The sequence below is a fragment of the Toxorhynchites rutilus genome, chromosome 1 (assembly GCF_029784135.1).
Source record: "Toxorhynchites rutilus septentrionalis strain SRP chromosome 1, ASM2978413v1, whole genome shotgun sequence".
NCBI lineage: Eukaryota > Metazoa > Arthropoda > Insecta > Diptera > Culicidae > Toxorhynchites > Toxorhynchites rutilus.
Window position 1 is genome coordinate 80,775,458 of NC_073744.1, and position 15,757 is coordinate 80,791,214.

Genomic DNA, 15,757 nt, shown 5'->3' on the forward strand with positions numbered 1-15,757 from the left:
CTGAATCAGTATAGATACCGCTATCGTATGAACCTCGGACAAATTCATGCGATAGGGAGATGCATGCAGATTGTATGCATATAAATTCGACATGAATCGGTTTAGTATAACTTGAGATATCGTGTACCCCAATTTGAACAAAAAAAACTAGTTTCGGGAAGAACGCGTTTGATGTTTATTGTTATGACCGTACCAGTTTAGATACTGCCTCACTCTAACTCGGTAAATAATATGATTGTCGATAAGTCATTTCTAGGGTAAACTCTCGAATGCCTAAACTACATGAACATAAAGGAAAATATATGAATATTTTTTCTCTGTTCAATTTTTGTTTCATGTTAAAAGATAGATGAACAAATAATGATATAATGGATGGTAAAAATATTCTTTGTTTTATTTTTACGGAGCTCGAAAACATCCGAAATTCGTGTCTCTACACTAGAATACCCTCTTAAAAACGACAAAAAACACATCTCTGATTTTTGGATATGTTACGTAAAAAATCCTCAGCTTCTATGAAATATAGCGCCATCTTGTCCAAAGCCATTAAAACATCAAAAATAAAATACAATCAATAATTACGAAAAGAAAATCCAACTTTTTTAAAAGTGTTATATTTTTTTAAAAATGCGAACTAATTATCTAGCACCTTAATGAAAAAATAAAAAATAAGGGTTTAATATTTTGCGTAGAGATTAAGTCTACCACTTTCCAACGAAAATCTGGAAACCACTATATCGGTTTAACATGGAATGGCTGGTACGAAACAATAACATCAAGAATACAATTTTAGACGCTTTCATGTCAGAGTAGAGCTACTCAAAACGGCCACTAATGAGGTTTATGATATAATTTAAATATTCATAAGGTAACGGTAACGCACTCAGGAAGTGAGGAGTGGATGCCTTGTGGAAAGTTGTTTAAAAATATATCCAAATATGTATAAACATTTTTATGCGAATGACCATTTGTTACATGTTATGTAGGGGAGAGGGAGTCTAAAATAATAAAAAAAATGCGTTGCGTAATGTTTGAACGACCCCTAGTTGCAAAATTAACAAATTTGACTTGTCTCATGTCTGTGTATTCATAAATTACGTACAACATACTGAAGAATGAAGTATGGATGATTCTAATTTTTTATTTATCATCCATCGTTCGATTGAAACATGAGCAAATAACGACAAATGACATTTGGCATCTGCAGCAAAATGGTCGATTTTCACTGGTTTCAACTTACTCCAGGGTTGAAAAAAACATGGGGTGAGTTAAAATGCTCAGAGCTGTACGGAAAAAGGTTTTTTAGTTTAGTTTTCAAAACCACTACACTTGATTGTAACTATTTGATTATCTGACGTGCAATTCTGGCGACAGTTTTGAAAAAAAAACAGTTTTATCGAAACGATTGAGTCAGTGCGCAAAAATGTTTGTTTTGATTTCACGGAACAAGGAAAAGTAAAGAATGGCGTGGAATGCGTTAAAGCACTCCAATATTCTGGTAATAGCTGTCAAAAAGTGGGTTGAAAAATAATGTTTGCTATATACAGTTTACTATCGCAAAATTAAGCATACACCTCATGCGGCTTTGTTATTTTTGAGTTTTTTGGGGTTAAAAAGTAAATAATTAAATGCGACTCATATTCATCGTAAAATTGATCCATTTTACTCTCATGTAGTGATAAGAAAAGAATTAAAATTGTCATATTTCTACTTTATGTTTCATATACAAACAAAAAATCTCCAATTAAGGCGTGGCAAAATTGAGTGTACAGTTTAAGTTTTTCTTAAAAAGAAAATTAAAATCAGTTAAGAAATGATAACAGATAACAAAAATCAATCCCCTAGTATCTGGTACGGTCCTCCTTTGGCGTCCAGCACTTTCTGCAAGCGCCGTGTCGAGATTTCTGAACATCATAGACGGAAGTGCCTCCCTGATTTCCGTAATCGTCGTTTTGAGTTCCGCTTTGTCCCCTGGATTTTTATTCTTCAGATGGTTCTTTATTTCTCACCATAGATACTCAATAGTGTTGAAGTCCGGTGATTGCGGAGGTGTTTTGAGTTGATTGGGACATTATAGAGCAGGTATTCCCATCAGTTTGTCAGTTTGTTTCGGGTCATTATTCTGTTGAAAGTAGTAATCACGAGGGAGACCCAATTTCAGAACGGGAGACTGCAGGTTACGTTTCAGGAAGATCAATTGAGCCATTTTGTCCATCGCCGAATCGATAAACTCCAAGGACCAGAAGCCGCCAATGTACCATACATCATCTGACTACCGCAGCCGTGTTTTACTGTGGAAACAAGATGCTGAACCTGGAGCACCGATACTGGTTCCCTCCACACCATCTGTCTTCCATCCGATTCAAAAAGGTTTTCGGCACATCCGTAGAAAAGACCTTGCTCCAGAACTCCTTAGGCCTGTTTACACATTAGCAAACTATAGTCGTTTTTTTCATATTCACCTTTGAGATGAAATAATTTTTACGGCCAATACGACCTCTCAGATTGTTCCTGTATGCTGCTCTCTGGACAGTATCTGCGCTGACAGGTCTTCCAATGATGCCGGCCACTTCGGTAGTCATTTTAGGAATGTTTCTATAAGGTTCTATCGCAATGTTTGCATAATTACTCGTTCATCATCAGAAAACAGGATACTTTTGTGCCTTCGTATTTTTTGTTCCTTCGTATTTCCACTTGTTTATGATTTTATTTGCTGTAAAGTGAGTTCTTCCGACTATATCAGTTATTTCGTGCAATGTATTTCCACGACAATTCATATTTATTATCATTGTACGTGCAACAATATCCATTTCTTTCCTCTAACTCGATATTTTGATAAAAAAAAATACAAACATCAATAAAAAAACAAAAACCAACGCTGCCCAAGCAATGGTTAAGTGTTGACACCAATCACTGATGAAAAAAGTACGCAAATTCTCAATGAAATTTACTTACAAGACTAATTTGTTCGGAGTAACATCTTAAGATGTACACTCAATTTTGCGATGCCTAGAATAGAAATTGTTTTCAATTTTTAGGAATAAACAATTAGCAGAAAACTTTTTCTCTGAAGTCTATTGCACCTACAGCTAGGTCAATGTGTGAGTAATAAATATGTATCAAAAGAATCAATGTATTCAATATTTTATTCCAAATAAATGGAAAGTATCGTCAAGTAGCATTTGTATACTCAATTTTGCGTTAGACTGTATATATTTATCACGTCAATCCATCATTCCTAGTAAATGTTATGGCTTCCGTTTTAACTTACCCCATGTATTTCAACTTACCCCGGTGTACCTTATACACATATTTTTCTAATACAGGTCGGACTCGATTATATATAATCGCAATTTCACTTTCAACGTTAATTTTCGAATCCAATACATAATCGAATCACAAAAAAGCTATTTTTCTATTAATGTTTGACATTCATACATTAAGGGGGTATTCTAGTGTAGAGACACGAATTTCGGACGTTTTTTCGAACTCCGTAAAAATAAAACAAAGAATATTTTTACTATCCATTATATCATTATTCGTTTATCTGTCTTTCAACAATAAAACAAAAATAGGACGGAAAAAAAATATTCATAATTAGAATAGTTACATGCTGGTGAAGTGAGGGTGTTCAAAAAAAAGTTGTGCCATGGCGTACACGATTCCAGTCCTTCTGGTTATCTGAAACAAAAAAATCGAACAGATTCTGAATCAGTAAAGATGTCGCTATGGCATGAACCTCGGACAAGTCAAAAACATGGGTTTTAACAAAATGGCGGCCGTTTGAAAACAAAAATGCTGTTTAAAACGTTTTTTTTTGCGTTTACCGATTTTTTAAAAATAGTAAAATTAAAAAGTTATAATTTTTTATTGGTTCATGCGATAGAGAGATGTATGCAGATTATTTTCATATAAATTTGACATAAATCGGTTCAGTAGAACTTGAGATATCATGTACGCCAGTTAGAAAAAAACTAGTTCCGAGAGAAACGCGTTTGAAGTTCATTGTGATGGCCGTAACAGGTTAGATACCACATCACTAAGATGGCTCTAACTAGGTAAATAATAGGATTTTCGATAAGTCCTTTCTAGAGTTCGGGTGAATGTCTTTCGGGTAACCGTCTTTCGGGTGAGTGGGTTTGGGATAAATGTGACACAATCGACAATGTGACACAATTTCCGAGAGAGATATTTCTAAGCTATGGTTTGAGTCCTCTGGCTTGGCCATCAATCATATGTGTACCAGAGCGAATATCTCAAGAAAATGTTGATATCGTTTCAGCAAAAACATCATGCAGATGGATAATACGTAGACTTCACTTCTTGTAGACTTGTAGACTTGTAGACATCATCACTGGAAGCGCTCAAAGTTGTATCAAAAAGTGCTCATCAGAAGTGCTTCTTACGTTTTTAACACATCTCGCATGTTGATCTTTGTTGCAACAATTGCAACAAAACAATCCCAAACCGTTCCAGAGGAAAAATATTAATTATTGATATCGACATCACCAAGCGTGATCACATCACTGTTTTGCAACCATTGCACAACAAAAAAATTTCCATGATAATTCTGCCCCAAGTGCGTCACGGCGCATCGACCGATCTCTGTCGCGAGTTCTGGAAAAGACCGCAGCCTCAGCTCAGCAGCTCAGCGCATTTCTTCCATTTTTTTACTCAATGCGCAAAAGCCACTTTTCTCCCAACGTCGCACAACTTAACCGTTCCCCTTCGAGAGAGCGACAAATGGGTGGCAGAACTTGTTCTGTGGGACCTAGGTTCAATTACCGTTAGCTAATGCATTTGATACACCGCTTGGGTAGCGTTTTCCTAGGGTGCACATAAACAACAGCGTCCCAGCCTTCAGTTTGAGTGGAGGATTTTGAGCGATCAATCAGCCGGTCGCCTCGCGCCCCTTGTTTACGTTGGAAATAGGCGTTGTTTTTACCGGCACAGAACAAAATAGCGCGCCGATGTGTAACGGTTGGGCTTTCGCAGGTAGGTTTCCGAGCACTCTTAGAAGTGAAGCACTAATGGAGTGGTCGACAAACTGTTGAAAACCAAATTCTTATCCGGATGCGGTCACAGAAAACAATCTCGAGAATTATATCCGTCATTACCATGGCTGCTTCGGGCATTTGCACTAACAAGAGAGGCTGACTTTGAAAACCACACATTGCAAGGTGTGACCCAAGCTGAATTATGCCAACATGCGATATTGATTATACGTCTATCGCACTTGTAAAAAGTGCCCGCAGGCCACTTTCATATCTTAACGAAAATTATTAGCGAAATTCAATCAACATTATAATAATTTGAAATAGATAGCGACCTTGCCGCCGTATGGGGTAATTACAGGGGTGCTTTGCAATAACCTCGGAGGGGATAATGTGTGAACGAGGTAGTATTTTGGAACACTTTCGAATAGCCGTTGGTGTAACAGCAGAAGGCGTGTAAATTTTGTCTGTTGCCAACAAAGTCTGCACAACCCCATTGCTTGATGAACTTCGAAGTCGAGTTTAAGTTTGCCACACAAAAAAATCATGGCGAATAAGGGAGTAGAACTATTTAACATACAGCGTAATGCCAGCGTAACTTCTTCTCTTCTATTCGACAAATTTGGCTGAACATTGATGGTGATCAAATCTCTCCGATAGGAGTTTTAAAACATCGAATATTCAATCATCCAGTGAAAGTTCTTCCCCATCGAAATCCCATGTTAATCCTGTGCTCCGTTCCCATAATAAATTATTTATGTTGCGTCAATCCACTCCTCGAGAAGCAATACGATTTTCAAATGGCGTCAAACGGCATTGGAAATCCCGAACGAAAATGTGTCAACATTTTAAGTCACACACACACATCCTATGGGTTACTGGCGCATCGCTGTCCATTCCCAAAATCAAAACAAAAAACCGGATCGATTGAATTATTCAAGCATACAACTTTGAAAAACATCATTTCGCCAGAATGAACCTGGAACGACGTAAATATTTTGGGAACAAAACAGGATTTCAAGGAGCTGAATTCGACAAAACGGGATCCACGTGATAATGAAGGCGACCAGCCGAAAAGGGGTCCTTGAACTCATCATCTGAACTTTTTTCATCGTCTGAACATTCAACGTCAGATATTGACACCAGGTTTTGGATTTGGGTTGACCTGTTGAGTGGCGTGTCAACAAACGGTACCGAACGTGTTCTTCGCTCGAAACCATCGGTAACCAATATGGTTGTGGGTAGGTACTTGAATGCTCGAGCTCAAGCGCCACTGACATGTGTGGTCATGCATAACATACAGACGAGTGTTGGTGGCAGAACCAACCAAACAGCCCCCCCTTGACTTGACTTGACTTGGGGTGGAGTCAATGGGTCATTGAAGGTGGTTGTAAAAATGTTGATTCATCCTCAAGCAAAGGTTGATCATCAGCGACCATTAAAATTTTCGCAAAGTAGGACAAGCAGCACTGGTTGTAATTATTATTGCATTCTGATATTGCTGGAGAAAAATGTGTTCGATGATAATCAGCGAAATTTACGAAATCATCTTTTCAGATTGGAAATCTTGTCCCCAGTGTAAGATCGTTAAATTTGAATAACTGAAAATTTCCCATTTCTTATCGTCAGGGCCAATCCAAGGCCCCTGGCCTTGAGGCTTCACATCCCTGCGTGAGTGGAATATAAATGGTTTGATTTTCCACCGGGGTAGTTTTCCATCCACCCAGGCAATGGCAGTTAATATACAATCAAAAAGGGCAGGAATTCCAACCATGTAAACAAACGCCAGCAAAGAAGTACTCCAGAAACTGATCAATTCCGATGCGAACCGTGTGGGAATTTACGGCTGTTGAGGTTTTACCGGCTGTCACACAATACGCGGGAACATGTGTAATAAATTACTGATTCAAATAACGCGATCTGTGGTGAGCATGATTCATGGGAGGCCCGCGAGTGCGTGCGCTGAGTACGCGATCATGCGTGATAAGCGGCGGGGCGAGGCATGATTTGCGCTCAGTGGGTGGCTGTGTACTAACGAGGAGTTTTTTTTTCTGTCCGGCAGAAGGTGCGAATGATCTACGAACTTTAGATTATCGCGATTTGGTTTACCATGACGGAAATGATATAATTTGCTGTGAATAGAGCTTCAAATGTCGTAAGTTATGTGGTTTTTGCGTATCGTTCTATCGCGATTACTGCTTTATGTAAAATTTCAACGCCGCACTTCCGAGTTCACTGATGTCACTATAAGGTGGAGGCCTGATTTATCCACGAATAAAAACGATGATAACATTTAACGAGTAGTTTACTTTTCATTTTTGACGTAGAACTACGTCTTTCAGGATGGATGCCAAATCAGAAAACAGGTCACGTTTTTATGAAATAAACTTAACGTTAATAACTATTTTCACTGTGAACGAATTCTCATGATTTGCATACCAATCGAATCGAAAATTCTCTAATTCTCTTGTTTGATATGCTATACGTAACAATTCGCTAATCTCTAAACGGATTAATTTCATGAAAACTCGAAGAATTTACTTTTTCTCATAAATTTGTTCTGCCGATTTGTGTGCTAACCCTACCCGTTTTTCGAACGCTTATAAGTCGAACATTTCTTAATAGATCGGAAAGATGTTTGCATCAATTGATAGGAAATATTTCTCCGCGTCTATCACAATTGATAAAGTATTATTTTTCATGAGATGAATAATTGAATAACTGTAAAATGTCAAGCGTTATCTAAATGCCTTAACTGCCAAGTTTTCATTGGCCCGATTTACGGTTTGCCCAGCACAGACTCCAAAATCAATGTACATTGTGAAAATTCGTCACCATAGCTTAAAATGTTAAATAGTCATTTGGGTTCAATGGATGGATAAATTTGATCGATAAGTGAATGTTTTTGTATTTTCCAAGTGTCAAGTTTGTGTAAGACCAGTTAGTTACATTTTCCGTTGTTTTAGTTGTTTTGATCAATAAATCTGGAAAATGCCGAAGGTAAAATTCAAGGAAAATCGATGCATTTCCCCCAAAAAAATGTTGGTATCAGAGAAATTGCTCGCCGGATTGGACGATCCATCAAGTAGTGCTCAATTATTTGGTGAATCCTCAAGGAAACGGTAAAAAGAAGAAAGCTCCACGTAAATCGAAGCTGTCCGTCCGGGTTCAGCGGGTCAGAACTGCTTCGAATACCTCAAAACCACTTATACAAATAAAGCAATCTTTGAGTTTAAGGCAGTATTCTAATCTACAAATTAAAAAAAAATCTTTTTTTTCCATCATAGTAAATCCTAAACTCCCCCCCTTCATTAGCTCCTGACTTTTCTAATTATGAATATTTTTCTCCGTAATTTTTTTTTTCCGTATTTTTGTTTTAATGTTAAAAGATAGATGAACAATTAATGATATAATGGATACTGAAAATATTCTTCGTTTTATTCTCACGGAGCTCGAAAAAACATCCGAAATTCGTGTTTCTACACTAGAATACCCCCTTAAATGTTTCCAGGGAGCACGGAGGAGAAAACGTGATGGTGTGGAGGTGTATTTCATGGAGTGAGATAAGCAGCTTGGTGACTATTGATGAAATCATGACGACAGAATTGATTTGCAACATTATGCGTGAAAATCTCGAGGTCTCCCTCATCAAAACGGGCCTTGAAGATTGCTTCGAAATGTTTTCCGGGAGACAATTCGTCAAGTTTTGGTAAAAAGTCCTTACATAGAGAGGACTAGAAAGGTTAAAACTACTAATCTTACACCATCTCACATCGGAAGACGTCTGAGTTTTGCCAAAACTAAAATGATCCGACAGTGGGACATATTGAGTTGGAGAAAAAGAAATGACGTATATTGTCAATATATGGCAACACTTAAACATATCTTGTGTTGTACTTATCGCATCGGCTCATACTATACGGCTATTTAAAGACGGCAATCTGTGCTACAAGTATCGTTTTGACAGTGTTGGGATTGTCCTTTTCAGTCTCAAGTTATAGCGCGTCAAAGATGGAGTCCACCAAGCAAGAAATTCGCCATATTTTACGTTTTTATTACTTGCGAGGTAAAACTGCAACGAAGGCGGCCGAAAAAATTCGTGTAGTTTATGGACCCGATACTGTAACGATTCACACAGCACAGCGTTGGTTTGATCGATTTCGTTCCCATATACCATAAAACCTGATAGACCATAAAACCGTTTGGAATCATTTGCTGAAGATTGGATTCCAAAAAAATCTGGATGTATGGGTGCCACACGAGTTGACGCAAAAAAATCTTTTAGACCGAATCAACGCCTGTGATGCACTGCTAAAACGGAACGAACGGTTAAGGAAGTTGCCTTCTAAATGGCAACAAGTTTGCAAACAAAACGGCGCATATTTGACTTAAATTGGATAATTTTAAGTATGTTCAATAAAGCGTCAAATTTCGATCAGAAATACGACATTTCTTTTTCCCCAACCCTATAGTATGTTATGACAAAGAATGTTTTCAAAAGAATACATTTTGCTATACACCATAACGAAAAATTCTTCAATGCTAGGTTATCTTCACTAACGAAAAAAAGCGTTTAGATGGTCCTGATGGTTTCAACGGGTACTGGCGCGATTTAGAGGAAGAAAGTTTTTTTTCAACCGGGAACCGTACACCACGGTTGATGAGCTCAAGGCCGCGGTTTCCGCTCAAGGAAACCGTTCTGCAGAATTTAGTATATACGAAATCAGTACAATAAGTACTTAGCCTATACATTTTTTTAAAAAGTGGCGATTTATTTTTCAACATAGTCTCCTTTTAGCTCGATACTCTTGACCCAGCGATGCTCCAACTTCTTTATTCTATCTGAAAAATACGTTTTCTCGAGGGCTGCAAAGTAGGCCTCCGTGGAGGCGATGACTTCCTCATTCGACTCAAATTTTTGCCTGGCGAGTGACTTTTTCAAGTATGAAAACAAAAAAAAAGTCGCACGGGACCAAATATGGAGAATACGATGGATGGGGCAACAGTTCGTAGTGCAATTCGACCAATTTGGCCGTGGCGACGGCGGAATTTCCCTTTTTTCCATTTTTCTAAAATCTGTGAGCACGCCCGCTTCCACACACGGTCAAAACAAAACTACGAATCTGATTCGGCTGAAATTTTGACAGTAGCCGTTTACAAGAATGTACTACACGATAATAATTTCTCTTGCGATACTGACACCATTGGGCGATGAGGCTAAGTCGGACCGCCCTCGTAGTATACCAAAACGAATTTTCCAGATTATTAACCGAAAAAACAATAATTGGTAACCTTAATTATTGACATGTGAATCTGTCGATTGTTTGGAATTTTTCGTTGATAATGCTTGTGAATTTTGAAACGGTCATATGAAAGCTGGACAGCTGAAATATCATATATAAGTCCAATAAATAAACGAACGACTCTTTTGACGTTGAACATACTTTATTCCAAGCATTCAACAATGTATGACAATATCTTGTTGTTTGTGTTACAACGAAATATATTCGAGCCATTCTCCTGATATTTGGAAAAAACATTTCTAATATATTGACTTTTTCAATTTGATTTTTTTTAAATTTATACATGTATTTTTTTTTTATTTTTTCATACAAAATAAAAGTCATGTAGAAAATTTAAAAAAAATAATCCAACATTGTAAAACGAACTTTGTGGGACATCGAATTTTCATGAATGTTCGAACTTTCGAATTGTTTTCTCCTATTTTCATCTCCTATCGTGATACGTACCATTCAACACCTAATTATCATCCTTCTGTTATCATCCCTCGGTTGTAAGTACTGGTGTAGTGAACAAACAATACCCAACAACCAAACAAAACGGCCCTTTTCAGGGCCACCAAATCATTATCAAAGAGTTTAACGATGTATGTGGGGGGGGATATGGAAAGGTTCTTCCCCTATAAAGGTAACTTATATTATCCAGTACACAGTGCCGACAAATGCATGATGTATTTATATTATCAAACACAGTGGCTTCTCAGTATGGACCTGCAGCACAGACGGAGCGAAGATATTTGTTTTTGGACCGAGGAGATAAATTTGCGTTGACGACATTGAGCTTCGTAGCACGAGTTTAAGAAGCGACAATGAGTGTATTGAATTTCCAGATGGAATGAACACACTCTCGATGAAAATTATGAATGAAAAATAGCTCTTCTATATCGAATATGGGTAAACATCTTATGCGAAAATTGCTTCTGAAAAAAAATTAATTTTTTCTAGGTTAAACATCAGGCAATTTATTTAGAAATGTTCGAGTAAAGTTCAGTACTGTATTGAGTATATATTGTCCTGACATGCAAGAGCACGCATGCGCTCGCTACGCATGGCGCAAACATCCTCCCGAGGCAAAATGTGATTATTAATTCTCTTCAATCATGTGAGATTATTTGCTTGTGGCATGGGTAAATGTTGGATACGGGAAGGAATATAAGCCATGGTAGGAATCGGTTTTTATGCAAATATTTGTTTGGATGAGTTCGGCTGCTCTTATGGTGTATATCGGGGTATGTTCGAGATAGGCTTATTTGTATTCACACACATTACATTCTTGAAGGGAGTGGTATGAATGGGTTTAATCGCTGTCTATCACATCAACAACGGCAGTCATTGGAAAGCTGATTCCAAGATGGAAGCATCGTTTCCCGAGCATGTGGCGACGAATGGAGATATAGCAACCATTTCAGTGGAAACATGTCACTCGCCCGTTTAAAATAAAAAAAACTTTGATATAGCTCGGCTGCGAGTAATTCCATACATGCAAATCAATTGTCAAATTTCGTGGAGTGGGCACGTTCGTAATTCTTCGGATCGTTTTAGGTGAGGATCGTTTGAGGTTTACTCGTAACCGAGTAATTGACAACGCAATGCTAATGCTGCTCGATCTCAGCTCTCTAGAGCACTGAGAGCACAAGGCAGACAATCGGATATCCCCGTCCGGGATATCTTAGGTAGCCGTGATCCTGGGCGTTGCTGATTAATGTCTTCCCAATAAGAAGTATTCCGGGTCGGGCACACGTACAGAGCATTGGATACTGCAACATCTCAATTATAAGAACGCTTGTAATACCAACCTCGAGCCAACCGCGAATAATCGGTTACATATTACTAACATAGTTGTAAGGCAAACATTATCGAAATATTGAACTTCCGGCCCCGTCAGGCTGACGCCATATGAGCCTTAATAAAAATATATATTTTGGATAAAAAAAAACAATGTTAATCATTTTTTCGATGTAAAACATTTAAATTGGTGGAATTAAGTAACATTTTAGAAGTACAAAATTAAAAAATTAGTGCCCTCTTAGGTGTTTTTATTGATTTTCTCCAAAAAAAAGCATGTTAAATTTGATTATTTCTATGAACCAAATTACAGCACTCTAACCGTTCCACAATACGGTATTCGATAGCCAACTTAATAGCGTCAATATCAGTTTAACCACTTCCGACTGAACCTTCAATTAAAATCTTGAAGACCACGATTTTTGTTCCACGACACACTTGACCATCATGTTGCTGCCCAGGCGCTTATGAACAATAACGAAGCCAAAGTATGCTGTGGGGATAGAGTGATGTAAAAATTGGTAAAGAAGGCACCTAAATTTTCGTAGATATAACCTACGATTCCGGCTTTCTCACAATTTCCGTAAGAATAAATCTGGCGTTTCGGATGGAAATATTTTGATATGACATATTCTTTCATTAATATATCCAAATAAGGCTTATCTAAAAAAAAACTATTCATAAGTTACACTCCCAATACGTTTCATTCAAATACAAAAATCAAATAAATAAAAAAAAGAGGAAGGCATTTTTCGATGTTTCTTTCTGATTTCAACATCTTTCTGTAATGTGCACAGGAATTGTTGGAGACTCAAAGCTGAATACATAATTCGCCTCACCTCTTTGTACTTCGTACGACAAGCATTTACACTTCCCAATATGCAAAACTGGATAGTCCGGAATTCCCACCGAACGGTTCCAGGCGACACAAAACTTGTCGATTCATTCTGATATTTTACGCAAAAGCGAAACGTGTATCAAAAATTTTGCAAATTTTGCGGTTTCGCACTCTCTCTCCTGATCCGGTTGATCGCCGCCAGGCACGCGTACGCTGGGAGCTGTTTACGAATTCCTACGAGCGATCCCTGCAGCTGACTCAGCAAATTCACGGTCGCCAGACACACGGCTTTCCACACGTTACAAGTTGCCGGGCAACTTTTCTCAACTGCCGCCATGAGATCACACAAATTTGGAATGATATAAGCATCTGGAACGAATGTATGATTATTTTTGATGAAACATCGCACTTGGATACCTGATACTCGTCTCGACGTCCGTTCAGATGACTTGCCGAAACTGAATGGGGTCGGAAAGAAAGTCAACATGTTTTTGCTGTTCTTCAAACAATTTTTGCATCCACAGATCATGATGCGGTATTTACCGCTCTTCAATTGTAGAGCTCAAAGTCCAATGTTCTGGAAATTTCGGATGACGATAGTCTACCATCGATATCCCACGTGATTGAGTAGTATTCCCCAAGCTTGAATCGTGGAGTATAATGTTTAATTGTTTGCATGATGTGACGACGACGAGGATACGTCGGGTTTTTTTGTATACATTCGCTTGGCTTCGGTAAACGTGTAAAAGGCTTGTATTTGCTCCCATATTTTTCAAGGGTAAACATCAAGCCGTTTGGATCAAACGAGCTGACGAAGATTAGCGATTGAGATTTTATTTTTGGGTCTAATTAGAATTCTTTCCTATCTTTCCAGATGGAGTTAGTAAACAGCATTTACGGCGGATGGCGGTACCTTATGGACGATCTGTCAGACCCCCGGACGAATGATTGGCCATTGATGAGTTCACCGTTTCCCACAATTGCCATCAGTTTGTCGTACGCCTATTTCGTGAAGGTAAGTAGGTTTCAATCATTTCGAGACAAGATTCGTTGGACAGGACCTTGATTTTCTCGCCAAAGATCAGTTTATTAACTTCTCGCTGACCTATGCAAGTCAAGTGCAATGGCTTCGCTCTAGGGCCACTGTGTCTACAATGGATTTACGTCGGACGTTCGCCACATGAAAAGCAATAAGTGCATTCAAGGATTAGTGAAAGGAAAATCGAACTCGTTTTATCCATCTCCGAGATTTCTGCGGAAGTACATTCCACCACAGATGGAACTGGGAGATGCACTATAAACCAGAAGTTCAATGGCAGTCAGGGCCAAACCCTAGCAGAGGCGTACTTTTACGCGTTCTTGTTGATTGTTTTTCGGGGAAGCAATATGTGCGGTATTGAGAACCGAGCAACATTTTTTTTTAAATTACACAACTTGTAATTTAATTACTCCCTCATTGTAGTGTAGTATGATGTGTTCCACAACGGCGAGTGTTTTATCATTTAACAACAGGTTAGCTTATTATCAATCGTTTCCAAGTAATTCAACGACTTTTAACGATTCGATTCACACATTGAAAAGACGTCAAAACGGCTGTCACAAAAATCTTTTCACATGTCATCGCCGAAACCTCCGTTTTTTTCCTTGTAGGTATTTATCTATTATTTCGCAAATTAAAACTTAAATCCGACCGGAATTGACATCGAATACACGCTCAATCACATGTAAACAACAGTGGAAATATGGTGTTAACATTCGGATCGGTCGATTAGTTTTCCACATTATGATTATAATGTTCCTCGCAAACACGAGGTGTCATAATTTGAACCGAGTCGAATGGGGGAAATCAGCTAAAACAACCCCAATGCTAACTGAAGCGCGTGCAAGGTTTTCTCTCATGAACTTGATCTTGGGGTGGATTATTTGTGTTGCAGTTTTTCACGGGCAAGCATGCTAGACATATCTCTATGCTCTTCTTCGTTATCCCTGGATTGCATGTGGAAGGTAATCCAAGATCCCCACGGTAGTGATCACCTACCAATAATTTTATCGATCGCTAATGAATCAAGCTCTCGTGAGTCAGTCAATATTTCGTATGACCTCACGAAGAATATTGACTGGAGAACATTTGCGGAAATAATATCTGAAGCAATTGTTTCAATGCATAAACTTCCTCCACTCGAAGAGTATAACTTTATATCGAGTTTGATTTACGAAAGCGCACTTCAAGCTCAAAAGAAACGTGTACCGGCTACCACTTTCCGACGTCGTCCTCCATCACTTTGGTGGGACAAGGAGTGTTCAAAGGTCTACCTTGAAAAATCATCCGCTTTCAAAAAATTCAGGAAAACTGGATTAGTGGAATGGTTTCTAAAGTACCAAGCTCTAGAAGCCAAACTAAAAGGTTTGATTAAAGCAAAAAAGCGTGGATATTGGCGGAAGTTCGTCAATGGTTTGTCAAGGGAGACCGCTATGAGCACTCTTTGGAATACGGCTAGGAAAATGCGTGGCTGGAACCATACAAACGAAAGTGAGGAATACTCTGACCGTTGGATTTTTAACTTTGCAAGGAAGGTTTGCCCCGACACCGTTCCTGCACAAAACGTCGTACGCGACATTCCACTTCAAAGCGATTATGAGAATTTTTCGATGGTGGAATTCTCAATTGCCCTTCTCTCATGTAACAATTCAGCTCCGGGGTCGGACAAGATTAAATTCAACTTGTTGAAGAATCTTCCCGACTTGGCAAAACAGCGTTTGCTGAACTTGTTCAACAAGTTTCTGGAGCTGAATATTGTCCCGCATGACTGGAGACAAGTGAGAGTGATAGCCATACGGAA

At 38.5% G+C, this 15,757-nt stretch overlaps 1 protein-coding gene across 3 annotated transcripts in view; it reads left to right on the plus strand.

Annotated features, from left to right (window-relative positions):
• The window catches only part of LOC129761913 (elongation of very long chain fatty acids protein 7), an 82,390-nt gene that overhangs the window by 54,635 nt on the left and 11,998 nt on the right, over positions 1 to 15,757 (plus strand). For all 3 annotated transcript variants that reach the window (XM_055759759.1, XM_055759760.1, XM_055759761.1), the window contains exon 2: positions 13,792 to 13,932. In XM_055759759.1, the coding sequence (XP_055615734.1) occupies positions 13,792 to 13,932 (141 nt within the window). The remainder of the gene's footprint in view (positions 1 to 13,791; positions 13,933 to 15,757) is intronic.